This window comes from Quercus lobata, chromosome 3 (assembly GCF_001633185.2).
Source record: "Quercus lobata isolate SW786 chromosome 3, ValleyOak3.0 Primary Assembly, whole genome shotgun sequence".
Taxonomy (NCBI): domain Eukaryota; kingdom Viridiplantae; phylum Streptophyta; class Magnoliopsida; order Fagales; family Fagaceae; genus Quercus; species Quercus lobata.
The window spans coordinates 6,230,218-6,257,834 of record NC_044906.1 but is presented as its reverse complement, the minus strand read 5'-3'; the positions used below and the strand labels follow the sequence as shown (position 1 = coordinate 6,257,834).

Genomic DNA, 27,617 nt, shown 5'->3' with positions numbered 1-27,617 from the left:
ATGGATGCTCGCCTTGACACTCTCAGCGATGAGTTATGTCAGGTGAACACCTGTGTCAGTCGTATCGCACGTCGACAAGCTATGAGGGGTGGTTTCACAGTGGCTTCCTCTCCTTCTCCCGAGGCATCTAAGGATGAGAGTGACGATGGCTCCAACAATGCTGATGATGCTGAGGATGATGATGATGGCTCGCCTAGTGATGATGAGATGTCTACTTGATTTACTTGCCCTTTGTCACTCGTGACAAAAAAGGGAAGTAGTTTTGAGATAAGAGTAGTCATACTCATAAGAGGAGGGTTAGTATAGGAGATAGAGGGAGTGTACATTGAGGGATGTAGTGAGGATTTTTGTATCTTTTCTTTTCTTTCTATTTTAGATACATTATCTCTTGTACATGGGTCTTGTGACCATTTTGACATACATTGTACTTATATTTGATTTTTATATATATAGATGTATGTTATTCACCTATCTCTCCATGTGTTGTTTCTTTTCTTTCTTTATACACATATTTTTTATTTATTGTATTCAATCTATTATTTCTGTTTCACACTAAGATGCCTTGATGAGTTTTGTTTAAAGTGTTTCAAAAAAACAGGTTATCAAAGTCTACTTGCCATAAACTCTCTTCTTGCAAAGTTTTTCAAGAGTTTGTGTTAGGATAGATTTTATTGTATTCAACAAGTGAGTATGAGTTGAGTGATTTATAACTTCTCTCATATGTTCATTTGTTTGTTGTGGTTTTGTCACGAATTGCCAAATGGGGAGATTGTTAGGACATATGTGATTCAATGTTAGGAACATATGTCAACATTTTATGTAATTGGCTAATCCTTTGACAAAACGCACTTTACTTGTAATTGGGTAGATCTAAGATGTGTTTAATGCTTCAAAAAACAAGGTTTCAAGTTCAAGTGTTAAAGCCATGCAAGTTTGTCCAAGAATCAAGTAATAAAATGCTGGATTTTAAAGCTCGACAGCTAGCATCTATCAAGGTTTAAAAGCTGCTGAAACTCGTGACTCGACAACTAGCTCGATAGATGGCTATCTATCGAGGTTTATAAAACTCAGTTTTTCAGAGCTGTTTTTCATCTAATCCATGAGTATGTGTTTAGGCTTTCTTTCTTACAGCCTTAAACATATATAAAGATTATTTTAAGGGCCATCAAAGGTTACGCAAAGTTGCATAAGTGTAGAGTAAAGTTTTGTTCATGCAAATTGTGACCAGAGACAAAATTTGCCCTGGTTCATCTTTCTCTTGAAGAAGTTGCTGTGTTTGTACACCATATGGTTTTGTGACTAAGGAGCTTCTTGATCTTCATGGTGTGATGAACTGAAGAACTTTGTAGCCAACATTCTTCTCAAGTTGGTGATTAAGTCGCATATTGAGATCTGCGCAATTGGTTAGTCACGTACTGAGAGCCGTGCATTGAAAAGGAGAGATTGTCACTACAGAACAAGTCCAATTGGGTATTGGGGTAAGGTTTTAACTGCAAGTTAATATAAGGTACTAGGATTCCTTTACTTGTAACCGCTTGTTTTGATAATAGTGGATTCTTGGAAGTGGTGACCTTCAAATCATCCGGTGGGATTTTTGCCGTGTAGGTTTTCCCCATTCGTAAACAAATCACAGTGTCAATTTAATTTCTGCTGCATATTTAGTATAATTGGTGATTTGTTTGTGCTACCATGCCATTGCATGTTAAATTGACTTAATTAATTCACTCGACTAATTAATTGGTTAATTTATCACAAGTGGTCATTACATTTTTGGCCTATCACTAGTAAATTACAAGACTCTTTGCCACTTCAACTTTTAGTACTATAATACTTCTGCTTCACAACTGTATGGGTTTCGTCGGGAGTAATATCTCTAAAGCAGGACAACACTTAATCTAGTTTTTCTATTTTGTTTTTTGCTTCCTCTTTGAAAAAACATAAGCATCGTATGGTCTAGATCGAACAGAAAGGAAAAGCGTTATTGCCTTATGCCTAAAGTTATATTAAATTGGCCCTAGGTTCAACCCTTCTAATAACCAACTTGTTTTTCTTTAGTTTCAGGCACTTTCAACTTCGTAACAACGTTATGGATACCGTTCCATTCTGGCCGGAATGGCCTAAAAATTTCGTATCGGCAAGCAAACTGGAACGGCAAGCCCCTCTATTCCACCTAGGGGTAAGATTTCGGCTTGTTTCGGTGTGTTTCGGCAATTCCGGGCTGTTTCGGTTAATTTCACCCGAAATAAAAGATTCGGCCAGTATGAGTTTGTTGCACATAAAGTTGACCTTGGATCTTCAGAACAAACCAAAATCAATCCCATCGTTCCTTTCCTCAGACACATTGTAGTCTTTTGCTTCATAAGATGATTTGTAGAAGAATAACAGTATCAGAACTAGAGGAATGGTGTGGCTCACGCAGTCATGCTTAACAAATTTGGATACCCATCAGAAAGAGAGAGAGAGAGAGAAGAGAATAGAGAAGAGAGAATTGACTTGAGAGGAAAACTGAGATAAGTTGCGTGTGAGAGTAAAAAAATAAAAAGAAAGATGAAATCATGAAAAGATAAGATAGCGTGTCAGTTAATGTGTAGAGATCTCATAAAGATGGGATAGAATTCAAAAGTGAGTAGTGTAAATATCAAGGGGTTAGAGCATCCCCATCAGCTCATGTAAACTCTTCTAAAATAGAAAAAGGTGCAAGTTTTACACATTTTGAGCAAAAAAACACCCACATCAGTGGGTGTAAAGTTGTGCAAAATATACACCCGGCTGTGTAAATGAACAGTAACCGTGTATATATACACGGTTACTGTTCACAGTGTAAACGATTTTTTTATTTTATTTTCCCTCTCCTCTATCAAACGACTTCTCTTCCCCAACCATTACAACAACCCAGCGTGCCAAAATCAACTGAAAATTAACCCAAACACATCTACTGAAAATTAACCAAAATCAACCCAGTATCAACTAAAAATTAACCCAAACACATCTACACAAACAAATCTACACAGAGATAAACTTTCTCAAAAAAAAAAAAAAAAAAAAAAAAAAAACACGAAGATACACAAACACACCCACACACAAACAAACCCAAACGGACAAACAACAAAGAGAGATCAGTGCTTATCGGAACGATCGGTACTTGACTGGAATGATCGGAGCTCGTGGGTATGGGTCTTGCCTGATCGGTGCTTGTGGATCGGAGCTGTGGAGATCGGTGCTTGCCTGATCGAAGCTGTGGACCGGTGCTTATGACCAAGATGGTGTGGATTAGACCGAGAGGGAGAGTTGATTCAGAAATGGGTATAGAGATGGAGATCGGTGGATTGGAGAGGCGTTGTGGTGCTTGTGATGGCTGTGGTGTTGATGGAGTTCTTGCTCTGGTGCTTTTGGGTTTTGACCATGAGAGAAAGAAGAAGAAAGAAGCGGAAGAAAAGAAAGAGGAAATGGCAGAGACAAGGAAAAAGAAAGAAAGAAGAAAGAAAAGGAGGTATTGGAAAAAGAAACGGGTAGGTTAAATAATATTAAAAAAAGAATATAAAAATATTATTTATATAAAATATATTGTATAATAGATGAACTGATGTGGGTCTTTTGTAAAAATAGATGTATAAAATAGAAAAAGTAGCTTTTTCCGTATAAAATAGATGATAAGTTTACACGAGCTGGTGTGGATGCTCTTAGATATAGAAGACGTGTACGTGTGGATGAGAGAAAACAATAGAAAAAAAATTAAAAATAGAAAGAAAGTGAAATATGGTGGGTGAGGAAAAATATAATAATAATAAAAAGTTGTAAATAGAGTTAGCTTGGGTAGTGTGCTTTAGCCAAATTATGAAGCCACTGTTCAGGCTTATTTCAAATTTGTCTTTACATTAAAAAAATTAATTAGTATTTTAATTAAAATAATAATATTTTAAATGAATTAATTAGATTAACTTTAAAATAACAAATTTTATAAATGTATGAAAATATAACTTTTATGTTTTTTTTTTTAAATATAAAAAGTAATAGGATATGAAATTATATATATATATATAGATATTATTTTTTTGGAACCCCAAAACACCTTGAAATGGTACACCGAAATTAACCGGTACCGAAATATTCCGTTCCACTAAACAAACCGAAATGGGGTTCGAAACGGTATTCATAACATTGCTTCACAAGACCCATATGAAATAGTCCACCTGTGGTCCTATGCTTACGCCTATGTGCTACATATGCGTAAAATTTGTTTAGGATAAAATACAAAAATCACCCTAAGAGTTAGGTTAATGCCATTATTAAGTACTACTAAATTTTTTTAAAAAAATATCCAATTTGTTACTTAAGTACAAATGACACTTCATACCATTTGAAAGTTTCATACTCCTCTAGGTTTTCTACTTTCTTTCAACGGCTTATCTTGACTACATTATGACAATTATATGCACAAGAGTCCAGGTAGCCAATAGTGAATAAATGCAGTAAGAGACTAAGAAGAAGACAAGAGTAAGGGATTTTTGAATGGTATTAAATAACATTTGTGCTTAGAGAGCACATTGAATAATTTTTAAAAGCATCTAGCATTAGCCTAAACCTCAAGGATAATTTTTTGTGTTTTATCCATTTTTTTAACTAATACAACCATAAAGTCTCATCAAATAAAATAAAATAAAAAGTTTTGAACATTATTTAAAGAACCCATCTCTCTCTCTCTCTCTATATATATATATATATTATTCAATTCAAATTGAGATTCTCACTATTCAAAAAGACAAGGCAAACACCTATCTATCCCTTCTTTACTTGGACCTAATTAAAGCAATGCAAACTAAATAGGCTATTAGGAACTGGTATTCTAAAAGACAAAGCAAACATCTATATATCCTATTCTTCCCTTGGACCTAAAACAGTGCAAAGTAAATCTTTCATTCCTCCATTTATAAGGAGAGAATAATGAATATAAGTAGGCTATTAGGAAATGGTATTCTAAGAGACAAAGCAAACATCTATATATCCCATTCTTCCCTTGGACCTAAAGCAATGCAAAGTAAATCTTTTATTCCTCCATTTATAAGGAGAGAATATTAGCTTTAAGATACAATAAATTAATGTCTATCTTTAAGACAATATTTATCCTTGTATATGCCTTATTTTGTAACTTTGGAAATTTTATTTTTTTGAATAAATTTGGAAAAGGGAAAATTTTTCAATTTACATGCTTTAAAAAAAATTCTAAAATTGATGTAGGGAAAAAAAAATATAATCGCATATTGTCACATTTAGGGTCAAGGACAACAAAGAATTTTTCTGAATAAGAATTGGAGTTCTTGAACGGTCTTGTGAAAAACTTAATTTTGATTGATTAGATTATGGTCTTAAAATGCATCAAAATGAATGAAATTACAATATTTTAATTTGCCTTGGGCGAATCAATTAAAATCAACCCAATGCTAGGTTTTCATTAGTTCAATCACAAGACTTATCATTTTCTTGCAGGCACTTGATAATCCTACAAGATAAGTTTAGAATTTTTATTTTAAAATTAATTATACGTTTGATTGTTATGTAACTTGAGATTAATTGAGCCCAATATCATTTGGAGTAAATCCTTAGGAAACCAATCTCATACAGGCTCAATCCCTGATATTGACTCATAATTATTTTTTAGGGAACTTTTACAGACGTTTATTAGACCTTAGCATTTCAGTTGAGCTTAATTTTATTTTAAATTTTTGTGTGATTATTCTTGTTCAAATATTTGTAGACATCTACCATTAACTCTACATCTTACTTCCTTCTCAAAAAATACTCAACATCTTACTTCAGCTTAAGAAAGTAGGAAATTTTGTTTGTAATTCATAATTTAGTTACTGCAAAACATTACTAAATTTGATTCAAGGAATATAAACATTGGATTCTTTGTGGCGAGTGCTTGTAGTTCATTCTCTATGGGACTTGTGTCTTGTCAGATTTGGAACCCTAAGATTTCGTTGAGCTGTATAGCTATGTACGTAAGACAATAATTGCAAAGACAAATATGAGTACCTAAGATGGGCAAATGCCCTTTTCAAAAAAAAAAAAAAAAATCTAGCATTTTGTCCCCTTTCCTAAACTAATTAGGACAAGAACAAAGTTTCTCTTCAAACTAGTTTGGAGAGAAACCCTACAAACTCATCACATATATTTATATTGAGTGTGAATTTTGAAAATCTAACCGTTGGATTTCATGTTCCTTATGTTCTTAACATGCATATCAAATTTCGTTTAAATTGGATATTATTTACTATTTGATCAATTAACTTATTTTTTATATACAATTTTAGATTACAAAAACTTGAAATTATAACATTTATTTGATGACATAACAATTGATCTTTGATTTTCTTGAAATCTTGTAAGCATTAAGGATGTAATAAGAACATGTAATCCAACGGTTAGATTTTCAAAATTCACACTCAATATAAATATACATGATGAGTTTGTAGGGTTTCTCTCCAAACTAGTTTGGAGAGAAACTTTGTTCCTATAGTTACGTTTTAAGAACCTATAGTAGCGTTTTAAAACTTGAGTTATAGGTAAAAAAAAAGAAAAAAAATAATTGCATGTAACTCGAGTTCATGGAGTTCAAGTTACAAAATGCCACTATAGGTCCTTAAAACATTACTATAGGCTCTTTAAAACTCCACTATAGGGCTCCATTTTTATTTTTTTTTTAAAACTCGATTTTGAGAAAATCGAGTTTCAAAAGATGGGCATTTCTCTAATTAGTTTGGGAAAAAGAGCAAAATGCTGGATTGTTTTTTTAAAAATGGCAAAGGCCAATTTTTTCCAAGAACATGACTATTGGGTTGCTCTTGAAAAAAGAAGCGAGGTGTCCAATGTATAACAATCGTGGTTTTCATTTGTTCAATAAGCCCTCCTTTTCTATCCTTGCTGTTGACATTCTTTTGGGAGTAATATAATCCTCACTTCAGTTAAGCATATTCAGGATGTGTTTTATATATTTTGTGAAAGATTATTTGGAATCTTGCCCGCTTTTCTCGATCATTTTCTTAATTATTTAGAAAAAGTTAATAGATGCTTTGAGGATATTGGTTTAGAAATTTTTTTTAAAAATTTTTTACAAGAAAAGAGAAAAGTAACTAACTTTTTTTTTACAGCTTTTTATATTTTCATAAAAGTGATATCAAAATTTTCCTAAAATTGTCTATTAATAAATGTCCTAAGAGCATCCGTTAACAGGACCCTAATTATTTTTAGGCAAAAGTACCCCATAGGGTTTTAACTTTCAATTTATCCTTATAACTCCCTAAGATTCCTTATCTGCCAAATTGACCCCTAAGACTAACTTATCTTAGCTCTTATAGATGAAAATAATCATGTGACCATATTAAGAAGACACACTAATTGATTCGCTCTACAAGGTACATATGGAAACCTCAAGAAGTTATTAGTTATAGAAAAAAAAATGTTGCACTTAGTGCATAAAGCTTTCACTTTTACAGAATTTATGAGAGGTTATGGTAAGCAATTGCACCCATAATTTATATGCGCACTAGTGTCCAAGTAGGCAATAGTAGATAAATGCAGTAAGAGATACTAAGAAGAAACAAAGAGTAAGGAATTTTCGAATGGTGTTTAATGTAGTTTGTGCTTAAAGAGCATATTGGATAATATTTAAAAGAATCTAGCATTAGCCCAAACCTTAAGTTCAATTTTTTGTATTTTATCCATTTCTTTAATTAATACAACCATTACTGCATGCACGACTCTTTTTATGACTAATGGCAACAAATCTTCATTTGGCAACTCCTTTGATGAGTGCAAACTCTAGACACTGTCATGTGTACTTCTAAGAATGTCAATTCATGAGCCTTCTTCATGATTTCCATGGATTAATTATGCTTTGACTATGTGGATTTGATGTTGGAATGTTGTTTGATCAAGATTTTACCTAGATAAACTAGGACTTTGATTTTGATTATTTAATGTGATTATTTTGTGTGAAGTTTTTGGATGAAAGATCTGTTATTAAAGTTGTACTACAATGATGGATTTGTCAAAAGTCTCATTGAATTTAAAAAAAAAAACTTGTGTTACATTATTTAAAGAATTCATCTCTCTCTCTCTCTCTCTCTCTCTCTCTCTATATATATATATATATATATATATAAAATTCTTTTTTTATTCAATTCAAACTAAGATTCTCACTATTCTAAAAGATAAAGAAAACATCTATCTGTCCCCTTCTTCGCATGGACCTAAACCAATGCAAACTAAATCTTTTATTTCCCCCATTTATAAGGAAAGAATAATGAATATAAGTAGGCGATTAGAAAATGGTATTCTAAAAGACAAAGCAAACATCTATCTATCCCTTTCTTCGCTTGGACTTAAAGCAATGCAAACTAAATCTTTTATTTCCTCCATTTACAAGGAGAGAATAATGAATATAAGTAGGCTACTAAGAAATGGTATTCTAAAAGAAAAGGCAAACATCTATGTATCCCACTCCTCCCTTGGACCTAAAGAAATGCAAAGTAAGGAGAGACTATTAGCTTTAAGGTACCATAAAAATCTATCTTTAAGACAATTTTTATCCTTGTATATGACTTATTTTGTAACTTTTGGAAGTTTTATTTTTTGAATAAATTTGGAAAAGGGAAAAATTTTCAATTTACATGCTTTAAAAAAAATTCTAAAATTGATGTAGGTAAAAAAATATGATCACATTTTGGGGTCAAGGACAACAAAGTATTTTTCTGAATGAGAAATGGAGTTCTTGAACGGTTTTGTGAAAAAATCAATTTTGATTGATTAGACTATGGTCTTAAAATGCATCAAAATGAATGGAATTACAATATTTTAGTTTGACTTGGGCGAACCAATTAAAATCAACCCAATGCTTGGTATTCATTAGTTCAATCAGAGATTCAGAAGACTTATCATGTTCCTGCAGGCACTTGATAATCCGACAAGATAAGTTTAGAATTTTTATTCTAAAATTGGACAAAATTGCCAAATGCCCATTTTGGGAAAACTAATCAGCCTTTTGCCCTTCTTCCCAAACTAAATAGGGAAATGCCCCTCTTTTGAAAATCGAGTTTTTCAAAATCGATTTAAGCCCTATAGCGACGTTTTCAAGGACCTATAGTGATGTTTATAAGGACCTATAATGGCGTTTTGTAACTTGATATCCATAAAATCGAGTTATAGGCAATAGAATTGCCTATAACTCGATTTTATGGATATCAAGTTACAAAATGCCACTATAGGTCCTTATAAACGTCACTATAGGTCCTTGAAAATGTCGTTATAGGGCTCTAGAAATTTTTTTTTTTTTAACTCGATTTTAAGAAACTCGATTTTCAAAAGAAGGGCATTTCCCTATTTAGTTTGGGAAGAAGGGCAAAAGGCTAATTACTTTGCCCAAAAAGGGCAGAAACCCATTTTGTCCTTCTAAAATTAATTATATGTTTGATTGTAATGTAATTTAAGATTAAATGAGCCCAATATCATTTGGAGTAAATCCTTACGAAACCAATCTCATTCAGACTCAATCCCTGATTTTGACTCGTAATTATTTTTTAGGGAACTTTTACAGACATTTACTAGACCTTAACACTTCAATTGGGCTTAATTGTATTTTAAATTTTTGTGTGATTATTCTTGTTCAAATATTTGTAGACATCTACCATTAACTCAACATCTTACTTCAGCTTATGAAAGTAGGAAATTTTGTTTGTAATTCATAATTTAGTTACTGCAAAACATTACTAAATTTGATTCAAGGAATATAAACATTGGATTCTTTGTGGTGAGTGCTTGTAGCTCATTCTCAATGGGACTTGTGTCTTGTCAGATTTGGAACCCTAAGATTTCATTGAGCTGAATAGCTAGGCACGTAAGACAAATATTTGGGAAAAGTTAATGGATTGATTTAGAAAATATTTTTAAAAACTTTTGATAGGAAAAGAGAGAAGTAACTAACTTTTTTACTGCTTTTTATATTTCCCATGAAAGTAGTATCAAAACTTTCCTTAAATTATTTGTTAACAAATGCCCTAAGAGCATTTGTTAAGATGACCTAATTATTTTTAGGCGAAAGTATCCCACCACCCCCCCCCCCTTCAGTTTCAACTTTTAACTCTCTAAAGTATCTTATCTGCCAAATTGACCCCTAAGACTAACGTATGTTAACTCTTATGGATGAAAAATTCAAATGACCACATTAATAAGACACACCAACTGATTCGCTCTACTGGTTACATATGGTCACGTGATTTTTATGTTTATAAGAGTTAACGAAAGTTAGTCTCAATGGTCAATTTGATGGATATGGAAACCTCAAGGGGTTATAACTTTATAAGCTATAGAAAAAAAATGTTATGCTCAGTTTACAAAACTTCCACTTTTACGGAATCTATGAGAGGTTATGATAAAGAGTTGTATCTGCAATTTATAAGCTATACTTTAAGCAAATCCATAGACTTGCTAGTTCCTTTTTCTTCAATATTTTGGAAATCTATCAATTGGATTTCATTTGGAAATCAAGGTACCCTTTTCAATTTTTCTCTTTAAAGAACATGACCATCAGATTGCTCTGGGAAAAGAAAGGAAAGAAATGCAATTACCCACACTATCACAATGGTCTTTCATAAAATTATGATAATATTAGTATACGCAAATTCAAAATACGTGAGCACAAGGAGAAGTAAAAGCCAAAGAAAAAGCAATGGACATCTTTCTGGATTCAAATGCTTCTAACTCTAATTTAATACAGTATGCTACTCTCTTTTTTCTGCAGCTTGATTCCCTTAATTCATTTATCAAAAAAGATTTTCTATCATCCTTTCAAATTCTTTCTTGATTTAATATTCAACAAATTACAGACAAGACAAACCTAACTTGTAAGGGTTTAAAGACCTGTTACACAAAAAGCGTCTTTTGATACTCCAAGGAACTACACTATTTTTTATTTTTATAATCTATTTTCAAATTTTCATTATTCCAAAATTTACTAAAAGGAGAAAAGGGTGGGAAAAAATGGAATAGATAAAATCATAAAATCTTTTCAAAATAGTTGTTTTGTTCTCTTGTTTAGGAGTTTGAGAAAAAATATTATTCCCATGGTAGAAAAAATATCATTCCCATAGTAGAAAGTTTAAGTAAGAATGAATGGAATGATTAGGAATGAACTCAATCTTTTTTCATCAAAAATCCAATTTTTCTTTCTCCAAAATTGGGAAGAATTAGAGAAAATAGAAAGGAGTTCAAGAAAAATTTGATTGAAATCCCCATTGTAGGGTCACGATTTTTAACGACCCAAGGATGACATTGGGCTCGCATGTAAAGGGCCCGAATAATATAATTCATAGAGAATGGGCGAGAAAGGCTGGGCCTTGGTCGTTCGATGGCGTTCTAGTCGTAATTTTTATGGGAGCTCATACGGAGGTAGGTTTGGCCTGAATGGCTAAGCCTTACATCGATGTAGCTTGAAAGGTTTGAGTCCTCGGACTTAGTCCGAGGAGCATCACATTCTTCCCATTCTTCTTTTTATAGGATCTTTTTTCCTCCCCCCCCCCCCCCTTTTCTCCTTTGGCTCTCTTTCCCTTTTATACCAGTGTTTACTTCCCGTTTTTCGTCTACGTGTCAATTTTGCCTTTTTGGGGTATTGACTCGTCCTATCAATCCATACGTTAGAGTGGTTGGGGGTGGTTGGGAAAAGTTAAATAGTATGGTCTAAAGTATGGGCTTGTCAGACGCAGGGCTCCACATTACGGTGTTGGCAGCTTTCTCCCTTGTACTGTCCCTGTACTGAGTTTCTCCTTTTCTTCAGGCGTTTTGTGAGGTGTTGAGCATGAGGTCGTCCTCGACCACATCCTTGGGCTTTTTTGGGGCTTTCATCATGCGTCCTCGGCAATTAGGCTCCTCAGCCTGGGTCTTGGGCCCTGAATGTAAAGTGGGCTGGGACCTCAAATTTCCCTGCCTCACAATAGCCCCTTAAAATCCTACTGCCCGGCCTTATTGTTGGGGAGGAGGGTTTTGGTAATGTTAGGCCCAAACCATGACTTGCCCAGCTCCACACTTCATTAATGTCGGGGTTATTGTATTTGCATGGGGGGCGCGCCAAATTGTGAGACATCCCTCTAGATTTTCTCACACGGCGCCTTTGACGTTTTAGTGTTCGAGGCGTGCCATTAATATGTCTCCTTCACGAGGCTATCCAAACTTTATGGTTGCAGGCATGGCTAACATGGAGGCTCATCAACTTCCGGCTCCCTGCACCTTTTCTTCAACGGTGCCAGCCTCAAGTTGGGCTCCCTGCACCTTTTCTTCAACGGTGCTAGCCCCAAGTTGGGTTCTTTTGCTGCCTGAGTTATAGGCATGTAAAAGTATTGAGGAATGGTCTCCTTAGACAACATTTCAGAAGGGCAGCATCCCTCTTCTCTGCACCTCTTCTTCGGCTTTTTCTTCACTCTCTTCTATCTTTTCTTTCCGCTTATGTAGTTAGCTTTTAGTATAAGCTTATTCAAGCATTTTCATTGTACGTTGTACTATTTCTTTGTGCTAATAAAAGATGAATTTGTTTCCCTCTAAATACTTTTCTTTTCTGCGGCAATTACTTTGTGAATGGGTATGCTACATGTGTATTTTCCTTTAATAATACTTAGGACAGGAAGCCTTGTAACAAAAAGCCATTAATTTGAACCTATTGAAACTATCAAATATAATAATATCAATCAATAGCAGATTAAACTTATGAGACTAACTGAGGTAATAGCTGAGTGTACCATGACGCGTGTAAGGCAGTTACCCGAGAATGAGAAACCTAAAATAAACCATCCGAGACGGCTGCCGAGTAGTGTGGAATTTTGGCCGTGTTTTCGATAACACCTGGCCTCTGATCCGAGGACTGAGGTATGATTGTACCAGGTTGTGTCCAAAACTTGTATTTTTTCTATTTAAGTAGTTGGTTTCCCCATAAGCTTGAGTCCGAGGACCATACAAGGCCTTGGTTCTGTCCAAAACTTGTATTTTTTTTCTTTTAAGTAGTTGGTTTCCCCATAGGCTTGAGTCCGAGGACCATACAAGACCTTGGTTCTGTCCAAAACTTGTATTTTTTCTTTTAAGTAGTCGGTTTTCCCATAGGCTTGAGTCCGAGGACCATACAAGGCCTTGGTTCTGTCCAAAACTTGTATTTTTTCTTTTAAGTAGTCGGTTTCCCCATAGGCTTGAGTCCGAGGACCATACAAGGCCTTGGTTCTGTCCAAAACTTGTGTTCATTTATTTATTTATTTACATTTCGAAGGTTAGCCCCTCGACCAAGGTGGGGAGAGTTAGCTTGATGTTGGAAGCCCCTAGAGCTACCCGTGCTATCGGCACTCCGAGGCGTAGCCCCTAGCGGAAATTTATGTTGGAGCAACAACTGCATGTCGCTGGAAATGGAGGAACCTTCACAGACCCCTGCTTGATAGAGGCTTGACTCCACCGCCACCTGCCCCAACGCGCAAGCCTTCCCCACAGACGGCGCCAATTGTAGGGTCACAATTTTTAACGACCCAAGGATGACATTGGGCTCGCATGTAAAGGGCCCGAATAATATAATTCATAGAGAATGGGCGAGAAAGGCTGGGCCTTGGTCGTTAGATAGCGGTCTAGTCGTAATTTTTATGGGAGCTCATACGGAGGTAGGTTTGGCCTGAATGGCTAAGTCTTACATCGATGTCGCTTGAAAGGTTTGAGTCCTCGGACTTAGTCCGAGGAGCATCACATTCTTCCCATTCTTCTTTTTATAGGATCTTTTTTCCTCCCCCCCTTTTCTCCCTTGGCTCTCTTTCCCTTTTATACTAATGTTTACTTCTCGTTTTTCGTCTACGTGTCAATTTTGCCTTTTTGGGGTATTGACTCGTCCTATCAATCCATACGTTAGAGTGGTTGGGGGTGGTTGGGAAAAGTTAAATAGTATGGTCTAAAGTATGGGCTTGTCAGACGCAGGGCTCCGCATTACGGTGTTGGCAGCTTTCTCCCTTGTATTGTCTCTGTACTGAGTTTCTCCTTTTCTTCAGGCGTTTTGTGAGGTGTTGAGCATGAGGTCGTCCTCGACCACATCCTTGGGCTTTTTTGGGGCTTTCATCATGCATCCTCGGCAATTAGGCTCCTCAGCCTGGGTCTTGGGCCCTGAATGTAAAGTGGGCTGGGACCTCAAATTTCCCGGCCCCACACCCATATTGCCCATTTATATTTTACAAATTTCCTATAATTCCCCTTTCTTATTTATTACTGATCAGTGCATTATTATGTATTACTCTTCTATTTTTGAGACATAAGGTCAAGGTTGTGCAAGTTTTTTATTCCAAGACTTCATTTGAAGTCTCTTAATTGTTTATCACTATTTCACAAAGATTCATTTGAGTCATATAATGTTGCAAAAACCTTCAAAATGATTTCTTTCTTCTTTCTTTTTTTTTTTTTTTTTTTTTTTTTTTGGAGAGAAACCTTCTAATGATTTTGAAGCAACCTAGTGGACAATATAAATCTATGACTATAATCAATGGCGGAGCCAGGAATTTAGGTCAGGGAAGGCAAGATTAAAAGACAAGATTGAAAGTAAAAAATTCATCTAAAAAAATTAATCAATATTAATAACAAAATAAATAACTACTATATGATAATGTAATTGTCATATAGAATCTAACATAAAATGTAAACTTTAATTTATTTTTTTACACCTAGCTTATTTTACTCAATTTTCCTTGACTATTTTTCATATTTTAAAACCGCTGCATAATTTCTTCACACTCAATGACTATTTTTTTTCTCAATATATGTGACTAAGCAATTATTCATCCACTGATCTCCTATTTGATTGCATAATCGATTTTTAACTATGTTCATTGCCGAAAAAGCTATTTCAACCGTAGTTATTGCAACTAGTGAGATCAATACCAAAGTCTGAGTAAACTAATGGATATGAAACATGTTTTTTATTTTTTTAATCATTACCAAGTGGGACATGGTTTTATATTATAGTTGTACGTTTTTGTTTTTAAAAGTCCATTAAGCTAATGTGTTAGTGTGTTCAGACTCTTATCCTATTCAATGTAGAGTTTTTTTTTTTTTTTTTTTTTTTTTTTAAATCATTACTAAGTGAGACCCATTGGTTTTATATATTAAAATTGTGGTAGGAGGAGAAGTCTACTGAGAAAAGGTACCGTGAATTGATTAATTTTTTTTTTTTTTTTTTTTTTTTGGTCTTTTGTCAAGGGCAAATAAGGCATTTTAGGTCATTATAATATTATTAGTAAAAAAATTTGAAAGTTCCCCCCCCCCCCAAACGCCCGTGACTAATTGAAATCAGGTTCACAGTTCACTTGCACTTTCGCTTCTGATGAAAATTCCTTCTCCATAAGAAGAGACATTTGATCCTCATACTGAGACAACTCTGTAGCATACATCATAAACTTGTTGGAGAAAAAGTGCATAGCTTAGCGATTAAAACCTGCACCAACCTTAATTACATAGTCATTTTAATGTTCCTTAAGCCCCTGCTCCACCATAAAAATTTGGCTGTTTCCTCAAAAAAAAAAAAAAAAATGTGGCTGATATGAGTAAAAGTCTCAGTTCATGAACAAAAACATTCTTCTAAATGTGCACCATACCTTTGATTTTAGAACTGAACACGTTTCATAAACAGACTAAAATTACTTACAAATGGGACTAAAAAGGTAAGAGTATTTCCTTAAATGATAAACAATTTCAAATTCTAAACTTACCAAACTTAGAATAGACTTGAATCAACTCAACTCAACTCAACAATCTTAAAATATATTTATATGGGGCAATCTACAGATATATTTTGCCATTCAGCTATATCTAGAAATAAATTTCTGCGAAGTCACTAAACAGCAACATCAAACACATTTTTCCTAGAGCTCCACTTATCCATATGTTAAGCCCTCAACTAAAACTAGATTAGTCCATACATATAAATTCATTGTTCTTCAAAATCAGTAGGTGTAAATGCTCACCAAAAATTGAAGACTTCTTAGTAACCTTTTCTTGACAACACCTTCCGAAATCCCATCAATTCCGAAAGAACCAGAAAATTGTTGGTTATCAACTGGACCAGGCAGCTGGAATGAGATAGAGAAGTGCCCTGGTGGGCATAGATTCTGTGATTGCATCTGAAAAATTTGGGAGTTCTTGCACACTATTTTTTTCACCAGTTGTTGTTACACCCTTTATTACTGTCTTTCCATCAGGTTCAACCTCACAACTGAAATCCTCTGCAGTCAGAAATGATGGCCAGACGCAATAACCACAGAAAGATGAATATTAGAAGCTGGCAGTAGGAATGAGATAACCCGATAATGATTTTCCAAGCATACAAACTCAAATGTTCAGAACAAGTAAATTTGATAATTCTTGAAAGTCTAAAGTGAAGGATTAGAGACATAAATGAATTAATGTACAGAGAAAAGGTGTAAGAACAATTCTAATTTGTAGCGAGTCCAAACCAAACCAATGTCAAGGGTATGCAGTTACGCCAGAAGCTAATGTCTATATCAAATGATCAATACGGGTGTTCCTCATGTATATAAACTAACACAGAAAAGGCCAAAAAAACAACTACAATTCATACAACATTATTTAGAAATAAAAATTGTCCTAACAACAATTATTGCAAGTAATTCAAGATTCAATATTTGATCACATTTTACTGGGTGAATAAAACTTCTCTCGCACCTGGAAGGGTGATACCAAAAAAGTAAGAATCGGCGGATTCTTCAATGTCCATTGGTCCTATAACTGGTTTGATCCAGCTACACTCCCAGTCAGTGCAACCCCAAATTTAGTGGCACTGGGCCGACCCTAGGCCATTGCCTAAGCCCCTACTAGAGAAAGGCCCCAAATTTTGGGGCAAAAATTGATTTATTTTTTCAAAATATATTTTTTACAGATATGGAAAAAAAAAAAGTTTTTTTTTTTTTTGAGGAACAAAAAAAATACTAATCACAATAAGTAATTTATATAGGAAAATACTAGAATTGTTATAAAGTTTACTTCATAACCTTTATAAATTGAAGTGATAATTATTATGATTTGTGGATTTCAACGACCCATTAAAAGCTTTGCTCATAAAAAATAAAAAAATAAAAACCAAACAAACAACCCATTAAAAGCACTTTTGCATTATTTTTTGTGATTGGTGATACATTTTTATAAGCTCTATTTTGTAAAATTTATGTAGGAAAGAGTTAACGAATACGCTAATAAAAGCATTGATTTAGAAAATATTTTTATTTTTTATGGAAAAAGAAAAAAGAAATTAATTAATTTTTTTGAAGACTTTTTATATTTCTCATGAAAGTATCATCAAAACATTCCTAAAATAACTTATTAACAATTGCACTAAGGGCATGCTATAACTAAACCCCCAATTTATAATATCTTTAACATCATTTTTTTTTTTTATTCAAGGGAAATGTTAACGAGTTTTCTTAGGACATTAGTTAACAATCCATTTTTAAAAAGTTTTGACATCACTTTTTTGAAAAATAAAGAAAAAAAACTGTTAAAATATTAATTTTTTTTCCTTTTTCCATAAAAAAAAAAAAATTTAACAATTCAACTAATACCCTTTATTCAAATATTTACTTATTATCTTCTTGTTACCGCACTTGATTTGGCTCATCCTCCGAGTCTTTCACCACTGGTTTTTGCGTTTATTCAATTGCTTCATTGAAACAAACCACGGATCCCAACACTACTCCTCGTTGCTGGAACCACCAGCACCAAATACATTGAGCACACGGCTGCATTGTCTCTTTCATTGAGGTGATTGGGTTCTCGAAAATGGTGACTTCATAATCATTTATGGCTTCAGTTACAGTGGCTCCCGAAAATGATGACTTCATGGACGGCCTTGAAACCCAATCCTGCAAATGGGAGACGCCATTGGAACTCCAAGCCCAATGGGATCAAAGAGCTACACAACTTCATGGTATTGGGTTTTCTAGCACAACGAATCATCAAATAGTAATCATTAAAGCCACACAAGTCTACAAACTCAGGCGGGCCTAAATTTTTTTCCTGGCCTAAATTGCCCAAAAATGAATAAAAGGCCTCATAATTTTGGTCTTAAATGTATATAATCAGAGCATTAGTATTAGAAAATTCCAATGCTATTCTATTTTACAATTCTAAAACACCACTTTATCAATATACCATACCATTTTACAATATCTTCACATCCCAAAACTCTATTTTTATTAAAATATTATTTTTTAACCCATTCTTTATTATTTCTTTCCAACCGTTCAGTCTCATTTTCCTGGACTTTCCAACAGCCATTTTTATTCCTCTCTCTCAACCTCTAGCACCGGTTCAACACACAACACACACACACACACACCCATTGATACACCGATCAACCTACTGGTTCAACACACAACACACAACACACACACACACACCCATTGATACACCGATCAACATACCGGTTCAACACACAACACACACACACACACACACCCATTGATACACTGATCAACCTATCCAAACCCATCACCACACCCACACACACAAACACAAACCATCAACAGAGCCACACACACAAACCATCAAACCAGTTGGAGCCAACAACGGCCACCACACCCACCAACCAAGCCACCAATCAGCAAACCCAAGCCACCGATCTGAAACCCGCGCCGCCGATTTGAAACCCAGGCCACTGATCAAAAAAAAATCATCACTGGAGCAAGCCCATTCAAATCCATTCAAAAAAAAAATCATCACCGGAGCAAACCCATTCAAAAAAAATCATCACCGGCGCCACCGGAGCAAACCCATTCAAAAAACATCATCACCGGAGCAAACCCATTCAGAAAAAATCATCACCGTAGCAAACCTATTCAAACCCATTTAAAAAACATCATCACCGAAGCCACCTGAGTAAACCCATTCAAAAAAAATCATCACCGGAGCCACCGGAGCAAACCCATTCAAAAAAATGAGAGAGATGAGAGAGCAGATGGAGAGCAGAGACGAGAGAGCAGATGGAGAAGCAGAGACGGAAGAGAGAGAAGAGAATAGAAAAAAGAGAGAGATGAGAGACAGAGGAGAGACAGTAGAGATAAAATATATATATATATATATATATATATATATATATTTTACAATACAGCTATAGTGCAATTCTAAAGTATTGCAAAAAATTTACAATACTTGCCTTTACAATTTTCTGATGTAGATGATTTTAAGGTTGCAAATGCCAAATTTCCCTTAGATATGGCATTAGCATTCTCCAATGCTAATGCTCTGATACTCATATAATAATCATATTTATCATATTCTTGGCGCATAGATAAGTTTTTAATAGTAAAATTTGTAAAATTTTTTTTAATTTTTCATTCACTTAAAGATGATTATTTGAATTTCTATTAGTATTTACTTTTTTTATATGCAAAAGTTATTACAAAAAAATTGTACAAATTAATGTAAAAATGAATATGAATAATGATACTTTAACAAAATAATATGAGTATTTGAATTATTTTTTATGATTAGCGACACAACAATTTAAAGTATTTTTAACATCACTCAATTTTTTGGGTCTTCTCAAAAGTTGAGGTAAATCAACAGCTCACGTTGAAAAAATTTATTGACTCACATATTTTTCTCTCTGGTAGGGGCCTAGCTTTTAGAGCTTGTAGGTCTTAGATGTATTAGATTTTGTTTTCTTTTTTGTTAGAATAAATAAACAAGTTGATATACTCAACTAATCACCTGGTGGATTCTAATTAGCTCACTTGGTAAAATCTCTGATAGTTAAATAAGAGAACTAAAGTTCAATATCCGCCTACACCAAAAACCGATTGGTATTTTAGCCTAATGATAAAGAACTATCATTAAGAGCAGACACCATAAGTTGAAAATCTCTCAAAAAAAAAAAAAAAAAAAACTAATCACGTGGGACCAATCAAATTTACATTAGAACAAAAATTTAAAAGCAAACGTAAAAATTACGATTTAGTTGAACAAATGATTCCAAACCTCAAGTGCTGAGTAAAGAACAGCTGTAGACATCAGTCCTCGGCACAAAAGAGATGCATTGCAGATTGAACAGAAAATAAAAGTGAGATTTCAGCTTTCGTGTAGGAAAGCAAGGAGCAAAAATAAAGCCAGATGGTTAGGTTAGTCGAGTGTAATAGGCTATTAATAGTTCACTGTCTACTACTTAATTAAGAACTTAACGCTTTTTTTTTTTTTTTTTTTTGAGAAACAATTATTAAAAACCTAAAGCTAAATCCAGGCAAGAACTCCAAATGGCAAGTAAAGAATATTTTACCGGACAATAAATCTTAATTTGCACAGATACTCGATTGCTTGCAAATTGAAAAAGAAAAAGAGTGGGTTTTAGTAGGAAAGCTATAAAGCCAGAAGAATATAGAAAAGAAACCATAGTACACACTCCAATCACCCAACAACCAGCATTGAGCAAGTAAACAGGTCATGTTGTAGATTACTGTTTACCCGCAAACCTCAATACCAATCACAAAAGATCGTTTCAATGCAATTTATTTTTGTAGTTTTTTTTTCATGTAAATATTTTAAATATCAATCAAATATTATTTATTCAATTTCAAAAAAAAAAATTTAGAGTTTAAAAAATTCTTCTTATTTCTCTTTATTGAGCTTCCACTATTTACAACATTAAAAATCGAGGGTGTCCTAAATGGCTAACTTCCTTTTGCAATAACAAAATACAATCTTATTAATTATTAAGATAGTTTATCTTAAAATATGTAAATCTATGACCAAAATATCCAGTGACTTACTCATTAAAATCATATGTTTAAGAATATATTTTAAAATTCCACTTAATCTAAGATAATATAAATTAGCCAAGATCTTTGTAGCTCAACTGGCATCTCCTCATATTTCCAACGGAGATGTCCAATGTGAATCCCTCTTACCCTTGTTTAACTATCAATTTATAACATATAAAAAATAAAATAAAATAAAATAAAAAAATCAACTAAATATATCCCACATAGTGAATTCACAATGGCCTAAAACAAGCCAAAAAATTTGCAACACAAGTCGGAGCGCTCATGAACTAAGCCTAAAAAAAAACTCTCATTAAAAAACCATAACACTTTTATATTAGATTAGGTCATAATATGGATTAAATGCAGACTGAGTTTCACATAGCTCAATACACATAATCACATATATAACCTTCTTTGACTTAGTGTATAAACAATTAATGTGAGATTGGGCAGACACTTACGCTTCACACATTTATCCAATTCTTATACAATGGCATATCAATCTAGGACTACAAGCATAAATACCTTCCCACTTTCTTATCTTTTTCTTTTCCTTTTTATTTTGTGTTTGAGAAGATATTCTTGCATGTACAATGGCATAACCATAATTTGATAAAAATAATGGGGCATTTTTTTAATCAAGAAAGGTAACATTCCTCTAGTAGTTTTATATATAGTTGAAGTTATAAATGCCCACCAAGTTAATTGAGAAACTGAAGCTAACTTAGAAACTCACTAGAGATGTTTCAAAGAATGAATTGGATTCTTGTACCTGTAAGTATTGATTATCGCTTCCACAACATTGTGATATAGATGTTAAATGCATTACTATTGGGGCTATTTAGTTGTTAACTTGCATTTGCATTTTTTAATTGATAATTACACACAACTAGTGAGTTTTAAACTCATGGTGTCACCCTTTGGCTTTTATTTTTAAGAAAGGGGCTTCAAACCCTAATTCTCTTAATCAAAGAGAACGGACTTTTCCATTAAACTACAAGACTCTTGGTGAAAAGATGTCACTTGAGTTAAAGGTAATTAATAAAATTCACACTTGAGTTAACAATATATTTTTGTGATATATTATTTTCAAACAGTTTGGTTCAAGTTACATTGTTGGACCATAATAAAAGTTACACAACTTGATTAATTTTTTATTAAAACATTATTTTGTCAAACTTTTTTTTTTTTTGGTTAATTGATAGGTGACTCGGACGCACCAAATTTAACAATAATTTTATCTCTATATAATATATTAAAGTGGAAGAGCAATAAAAAATTGAAATTAGACTATAATTGCATTTCAATTTAGTGTCAAGTATATATCCTTCTAATTTCATGTTAAGTGTCCTTTCACTTATTACTCTCTTAGTTTGTGTCACATGTCTTTACATATAAGTTCATGAATGTAAATTAGAAAATATCAAAACCCTCAAATAGAATTTATTATGTCTCTATATAATCTAGAGAATGTCTACAACTTGTTGTTTCCTAGAGCGAAAATTTTCATATTATAATTTTGTTTACTATTAAATCTATAAGTTTATTTGTATAGCATATTGTATTTTTTATAGATAATTTAGCATATTTAAGAATTGAAAAAACTATTATTTTCAACACTTATAGATAAGAGAGCTTTGAATGCACAATCAACTTAATATTTGGTGAGCATAATAGTTAATTACATGAAAAAAATTGTGCAAATAACCTTATAATTCAATTGACACCTCTTAGTATTTTCAACTAAGATAAGAGTTAAATTCTTCCCTCCCCTATTGTAACTATTGCAATATAAAAAATAAAATAAAATGAAAAAACACTTAATCAAATAGTGGGTTTAACAAAATATTGTTGAGAAAAAGAGTTATCAAGTAGTATAAATTTTGTTTTTGTTATCCTATTATGCCATTTGGAAGGGAATCACTAAGCTATCTAGAATTTAGATTCTTGCTGTTTGGTAATGTAACTGGAACAACAGTTTTTAGTATTTAAACAACATTACATATATTTCCACACACTTTTTCACCCACACGTATTTCCAAAAAATACAAATAACATTACTAGAACAATATTACCAAACACCCCCCATAATGTTTTGGAATCTATATATGAATGCCTAATAAGGTATTGATACTCAATTTTGGTTTGATAAGGTTTGTACCAATATGAGATTTTTAGTTTTGACTTACTATTATAAATTATATATGATTAAATTTTTATCTCCAAAATAACATTGCACAATATAAACTTGAAATATTTTATATGTTTCAGTTATTCTTGAAAATACCAATAATATTGCTAGAAAAACTTAAATAAAATAGGGATGAAAAATAAAAATAAATATAACACAAGTATTACACAAATTCATGGAATAAAATTTAAAGACGTAAGATGAATATTGTTAAATAAAGATCATTGTTGAAAAAAAAAAAAACATTCTTAAAAAAAGGATCTAGCTACATGATCGAGTGGTGAACCAATTAGGTAAAAACTAAAAATTGTATAGAATAAAATTTTATTAATATAATTGAAATTAAACAATAGAATATATTTTCAAAATAGAATATATATTAGATTAGATTATTTTAATAAATTTTAGTTAAGTAATAAAATAGAAGATTTTAGTTGTAGGACTATAAATTTGTGCAAAATTTAAATATTCTTTCAATTTAACTTACACCATTTGCCATAATGTGAGATATTTTATTGAATATTCTCTCAATTTTCCCCTTTTACTAGTTAGATACTAAAAAAAAATGCACTTAGAAACTCTGCATTTGTATATCGTGCTACAAAATTTTGCATTTTTATATCTAAAAAAGTATTCTAATTAATTTTTTAGATATTAGATATAAACTAACAAAATTTGCATTTGTAGATCGTGCTGCAAACTTTGACAATAATTTATTTTTAAGTTAGTTTTGTGGAGGGCAATAACAAAGATTGCTTTACATACAGGGAAATAACCACAAGGAGAATATAATCCTTAGCTATAAAGACATCAAGAAATTATGGGATAAATGGAATATCAGGAGCTTTGTTCTCTTGAGCCTCTTTCTTCAGATTTTTTTGCTTTTTACAGCTTCCCTGAGAAAGAAAACAACAAAAAAGTGGGTAACTTTCACAATCTGGACAGCTTACCTTCTGGCTGACTGGGCTGCTAGCTTCGCTGTTGGACTAGTCTTTGACAGTGAAGAGAAATATAATTCTGGGCCTGACAAAGTGGACGATACTGGTTTTCTTCTGGTGTTATGGGCACCTTTCCTATTATTAATGGTTGGTGGGCAGGATGGAATAACTTCTTTCGCTGTGCAGGATAATGAGTTGTGGCTTAGGCACTTGATTTGGCTTATTCTCCAACTCTCCACCACTGGTTTTGTGTTTATTCAATCAGTTCATCAAAACAGACTATGGATACCAACACTTCTTTTGCTGCTTGCTGGAACCATCAAGTATTCTGAGAGGACGATTGCGTTGTATCTTGCAAGTTCGGATAGTTTTGGAACATCCGTACTTAAAGAACCGAATCCGGGGCCCGACTATGAGAGATTAATGAGAACATACTCGCACTATGAAGCGAGCAATGTTCCTGTACAATTTGTACTTTCCGATGAGAAGAAATCCCAGGACTACCTCGCTTGTAATGTCAAAGAGGGCGCTTTGACTGACATGGAATATCTGCTGTATGCTCATAGGTTTGCAAATATGTATAGAGGATTGATTGTCAATCTCATGTTTAGCTCCCGTGAGCATGGGGAGAGTCGAAATTTCTTCTCCAGAAGGGATCCAAACGAAACGTTGAGAATATTAGAGATCGAACTCAACTTATTTTACGATCTTCTCCATACCAAGGTGGTGGTGGCAAATTCCAACTTAGGACAATTGGTTCGGTGTATATCCTTTGGGTTAGTTGTTGCAGCCTTGTCACTTTTCCATAAAGAAGACAAGCATGGTCTCAAGAGCTTCGATGTGAGACTGACCTACACCTTGTTCTTTGGTGTCTTAGGCCTGGATATGGTTATTTACCTCATATGGATGTTCTCTGACTGGACTATTGGTTCCTGTTTTAAGTCTACGAGATATGTCATTCGAGTCTTGAAGATATTACTTCAGCTGAAGAAGTCAAGATGGATGCAATCAGATCACAGGAGGGAGGAAATTGCAAGTACACCAATAATATCTAAAAGGTGGTCTGAATCTCTCTCACAATTCAACTTTATAGAGTTTTGTTGCCAAGAAAGTGGTTCAGAAAGTGAGTTCAGAATTATGATCACAAAGGTACTTAAATATATGCACATTAAGGATTTTATAGAACAGAAGAAAATTGACATTATTCTGATGTGTAATGGGAGTGTCGAACCATTGACTCGGAAACTATGGCAATTTATCTTCGACGAGCTGTTAGAGAAATCTAGACATGTGGATGATCCAGAAGAAGCCAAAAGAATAAGCTCAGCTAGAGGTGCATGGGTCCTCGAGGATTGTTACTACGAGTACAGTGAATTAATGTCTTATGTCAAGGATGTTGCTTATGATGAAAGCCTTCTGTTGTGGCACATTGCTACTGAACTCTGCTACAACACCGATGAAGTTGAACACAGTCACATAATTTTGGATTGTGACTATTATAATGCTCGTAAGTTGAGTAAGTGCCTCTCAGATTACATGATGTATCTTTTATATCAACAACCAGTTTTGATGTCGGAAGTGTCAGGCATTGCGAAACAAAGGTTCAGGGATACATTGGCCGAAGCACAAAGATTCTTTAGCCAACGCGGACGGAGACCGTTAGCAGTGGACTGTGAAAAAATTCTTGAGGTAGGCACACGTTTCAAACCTGCTCATGTGAAGGGAAATATATCTAAGTCTGCACTGTTTGATGCAAGCACATTGGCAAAAGAGCTGAAAAAATTGGGCACACAGAAATGGGAGGTAACAAGCAAAGTGTGGGTGGAATTGTTGTCATATGCTGCGAGTCGTAGCAGAGGAAATGGCCATGTCCAACAACTAAGTAAAGGGGGTGAGCTTCTTACTTTTGTTTGGTTATTGATGGCCCATCTTGGCTTGAGAGAGTCTTGGGTTGAGACCCGTATCCGCACAAAGCTGATTGTTGGTAAATGATTAAATATTTGCAGTTTATGTACTAAATGATAAATAAATATTCCCTGCTTGGTTTCTATGGTGCTGCTGATATGCACCACTCCAGGGACGTAGAAAACTGTGTTCTTATTTCTTTGGTATTGAATTTATTCTCTGATTCATTAAAAAATAATAATTAATAAAATTTCAGAGAGAATTGGGGTTTTCATTTATAGTTTGCAGCTCTATATGCATATTTTGATAGGAAAAATTTATCGAATACCTTAAAACATTAGTTTAGGAAATAATTTAAAAAAAAAAATTATAAGAAAAGAAAAGATACTAATTAAGTTTTAGACTACTTTTTATATTTTCTATAAAAATAGTATTAAATTTTTTTTAAGTGACCCTTAAACCGACCCTATTTGATATTAACATACATTAAAATTTGCCCAAAAATTTTATGCCTCCATTGAAGCATTCTTGTTCGATACACCGTGTTTTGGGCCTTCATGAAATTGGCTCTAAAGCCCAATCCTGCAAATAGGACATGCCATGGGAACCCCAAGCCCAATGGGATCAATCGACTACACTATATAGTATTGGGTTTTCTAGCCCAACAAATCATCAAAAAGAATCAAGTCCCACAAGACCACAAACTCAGGAGGGGCAACCTTTTTTTGGGCCTAAATTGCCCAAATTAATAAAAAGGCCTCGTAATTTTGATCTTATAGTATAATACTAATATAATAATCTTACATCAAATCTATTTCTGCATTTCATTATACTCTGACTTAATAATAATAATAAAAATTAAAGCGGAACACAACGTCCAAATCAGAAGGTAGATCTTTGTAGTGGGCCTTTTTGGTTATATTATTCTAGGCTACCTCCTGTGATACTGGACCCAAATATTCTGAGTAAGGGAGTTGAGACCGATCTAGCTGCAACTCAATTTGGTCCGGTTTGTGCACAAATTATGCCTCGTTCACCAAGAGCGTGCTTACGGCAGGTAGAGCTGTTTTAGATGAGTCGTGGTAGACAGATATGATAATAATAAGACGAAAGAAAGTATTTTGACTTCTTAATTAAAGTTAATAGTGAATCCCTAATCAAGAAAAGATAATCACAGTTTATCAACAATTATTTTTTATAAAGAAAAGTAAGGGGAATAAGTGGGTAGTATATGGGTTAATCAAAAGAAGAAAGAAATCAAATCAAATCTGATCCGCGGGACCAAAACCAGAGAGGGAAGAACGTCTCTTCTCAACGTGAATAATCTCCTTGGGAAATCCTGCCATGGAAATTAATCACTTTGAGAGAAACGGACATGAATGGCTGGTGTACAAGAGAATTCTTTGTTTCTGGCAAAGAGCAGGACTTTGGGAGGGAGAGAGGGAATCAACCTATTGGTGTATGTCTGCCACTCTAACTCTCTTTCTTTTTCTTTCCTTCTCTTCTAATATTCCCTTTTCTTATCTTTTTTCTCAATACTTGTTTTCTATTCTCTGGTTTTTCAAGTTCCTATATCGTGGTGCTAGTGTCCCCCCCTTACACGGCAAGGGCCTCTTTTTATAGTACCTGTCGTGACCGGGTTTTACTATTTTAGCCCTTAACTACCTTTGTCTGGTCTGGGTGTACTTGCCTACTACCACTGGTCCGTCTGTGTGCCACTCCCCATCACCAGACAAAAGAAAACTATTTTGTTTGTTT

General features: G+C 33.7%; 1 protein-coding gene across 1 annotated transcript; it reads left to right on the top strand.

The window, feature by feature from the left end:
- LOC115980194 lies at positions 1-25,946 on the top strand. The gene is made up of 2 exons (XM_031102472.1): positions 1-187; positions 23,908-25,946. The coding sequence occupies exons 1-2, from the start codon at positions 1-3 to the stop codon at positions 25,944-25,946; spliced, it is 2,226 nt and encodes a 741-aa protein (XP_030958332.1).
- The last annotated feature ends 1,671 nt before the right edge of the window (positions 25,947-27,617 follow it).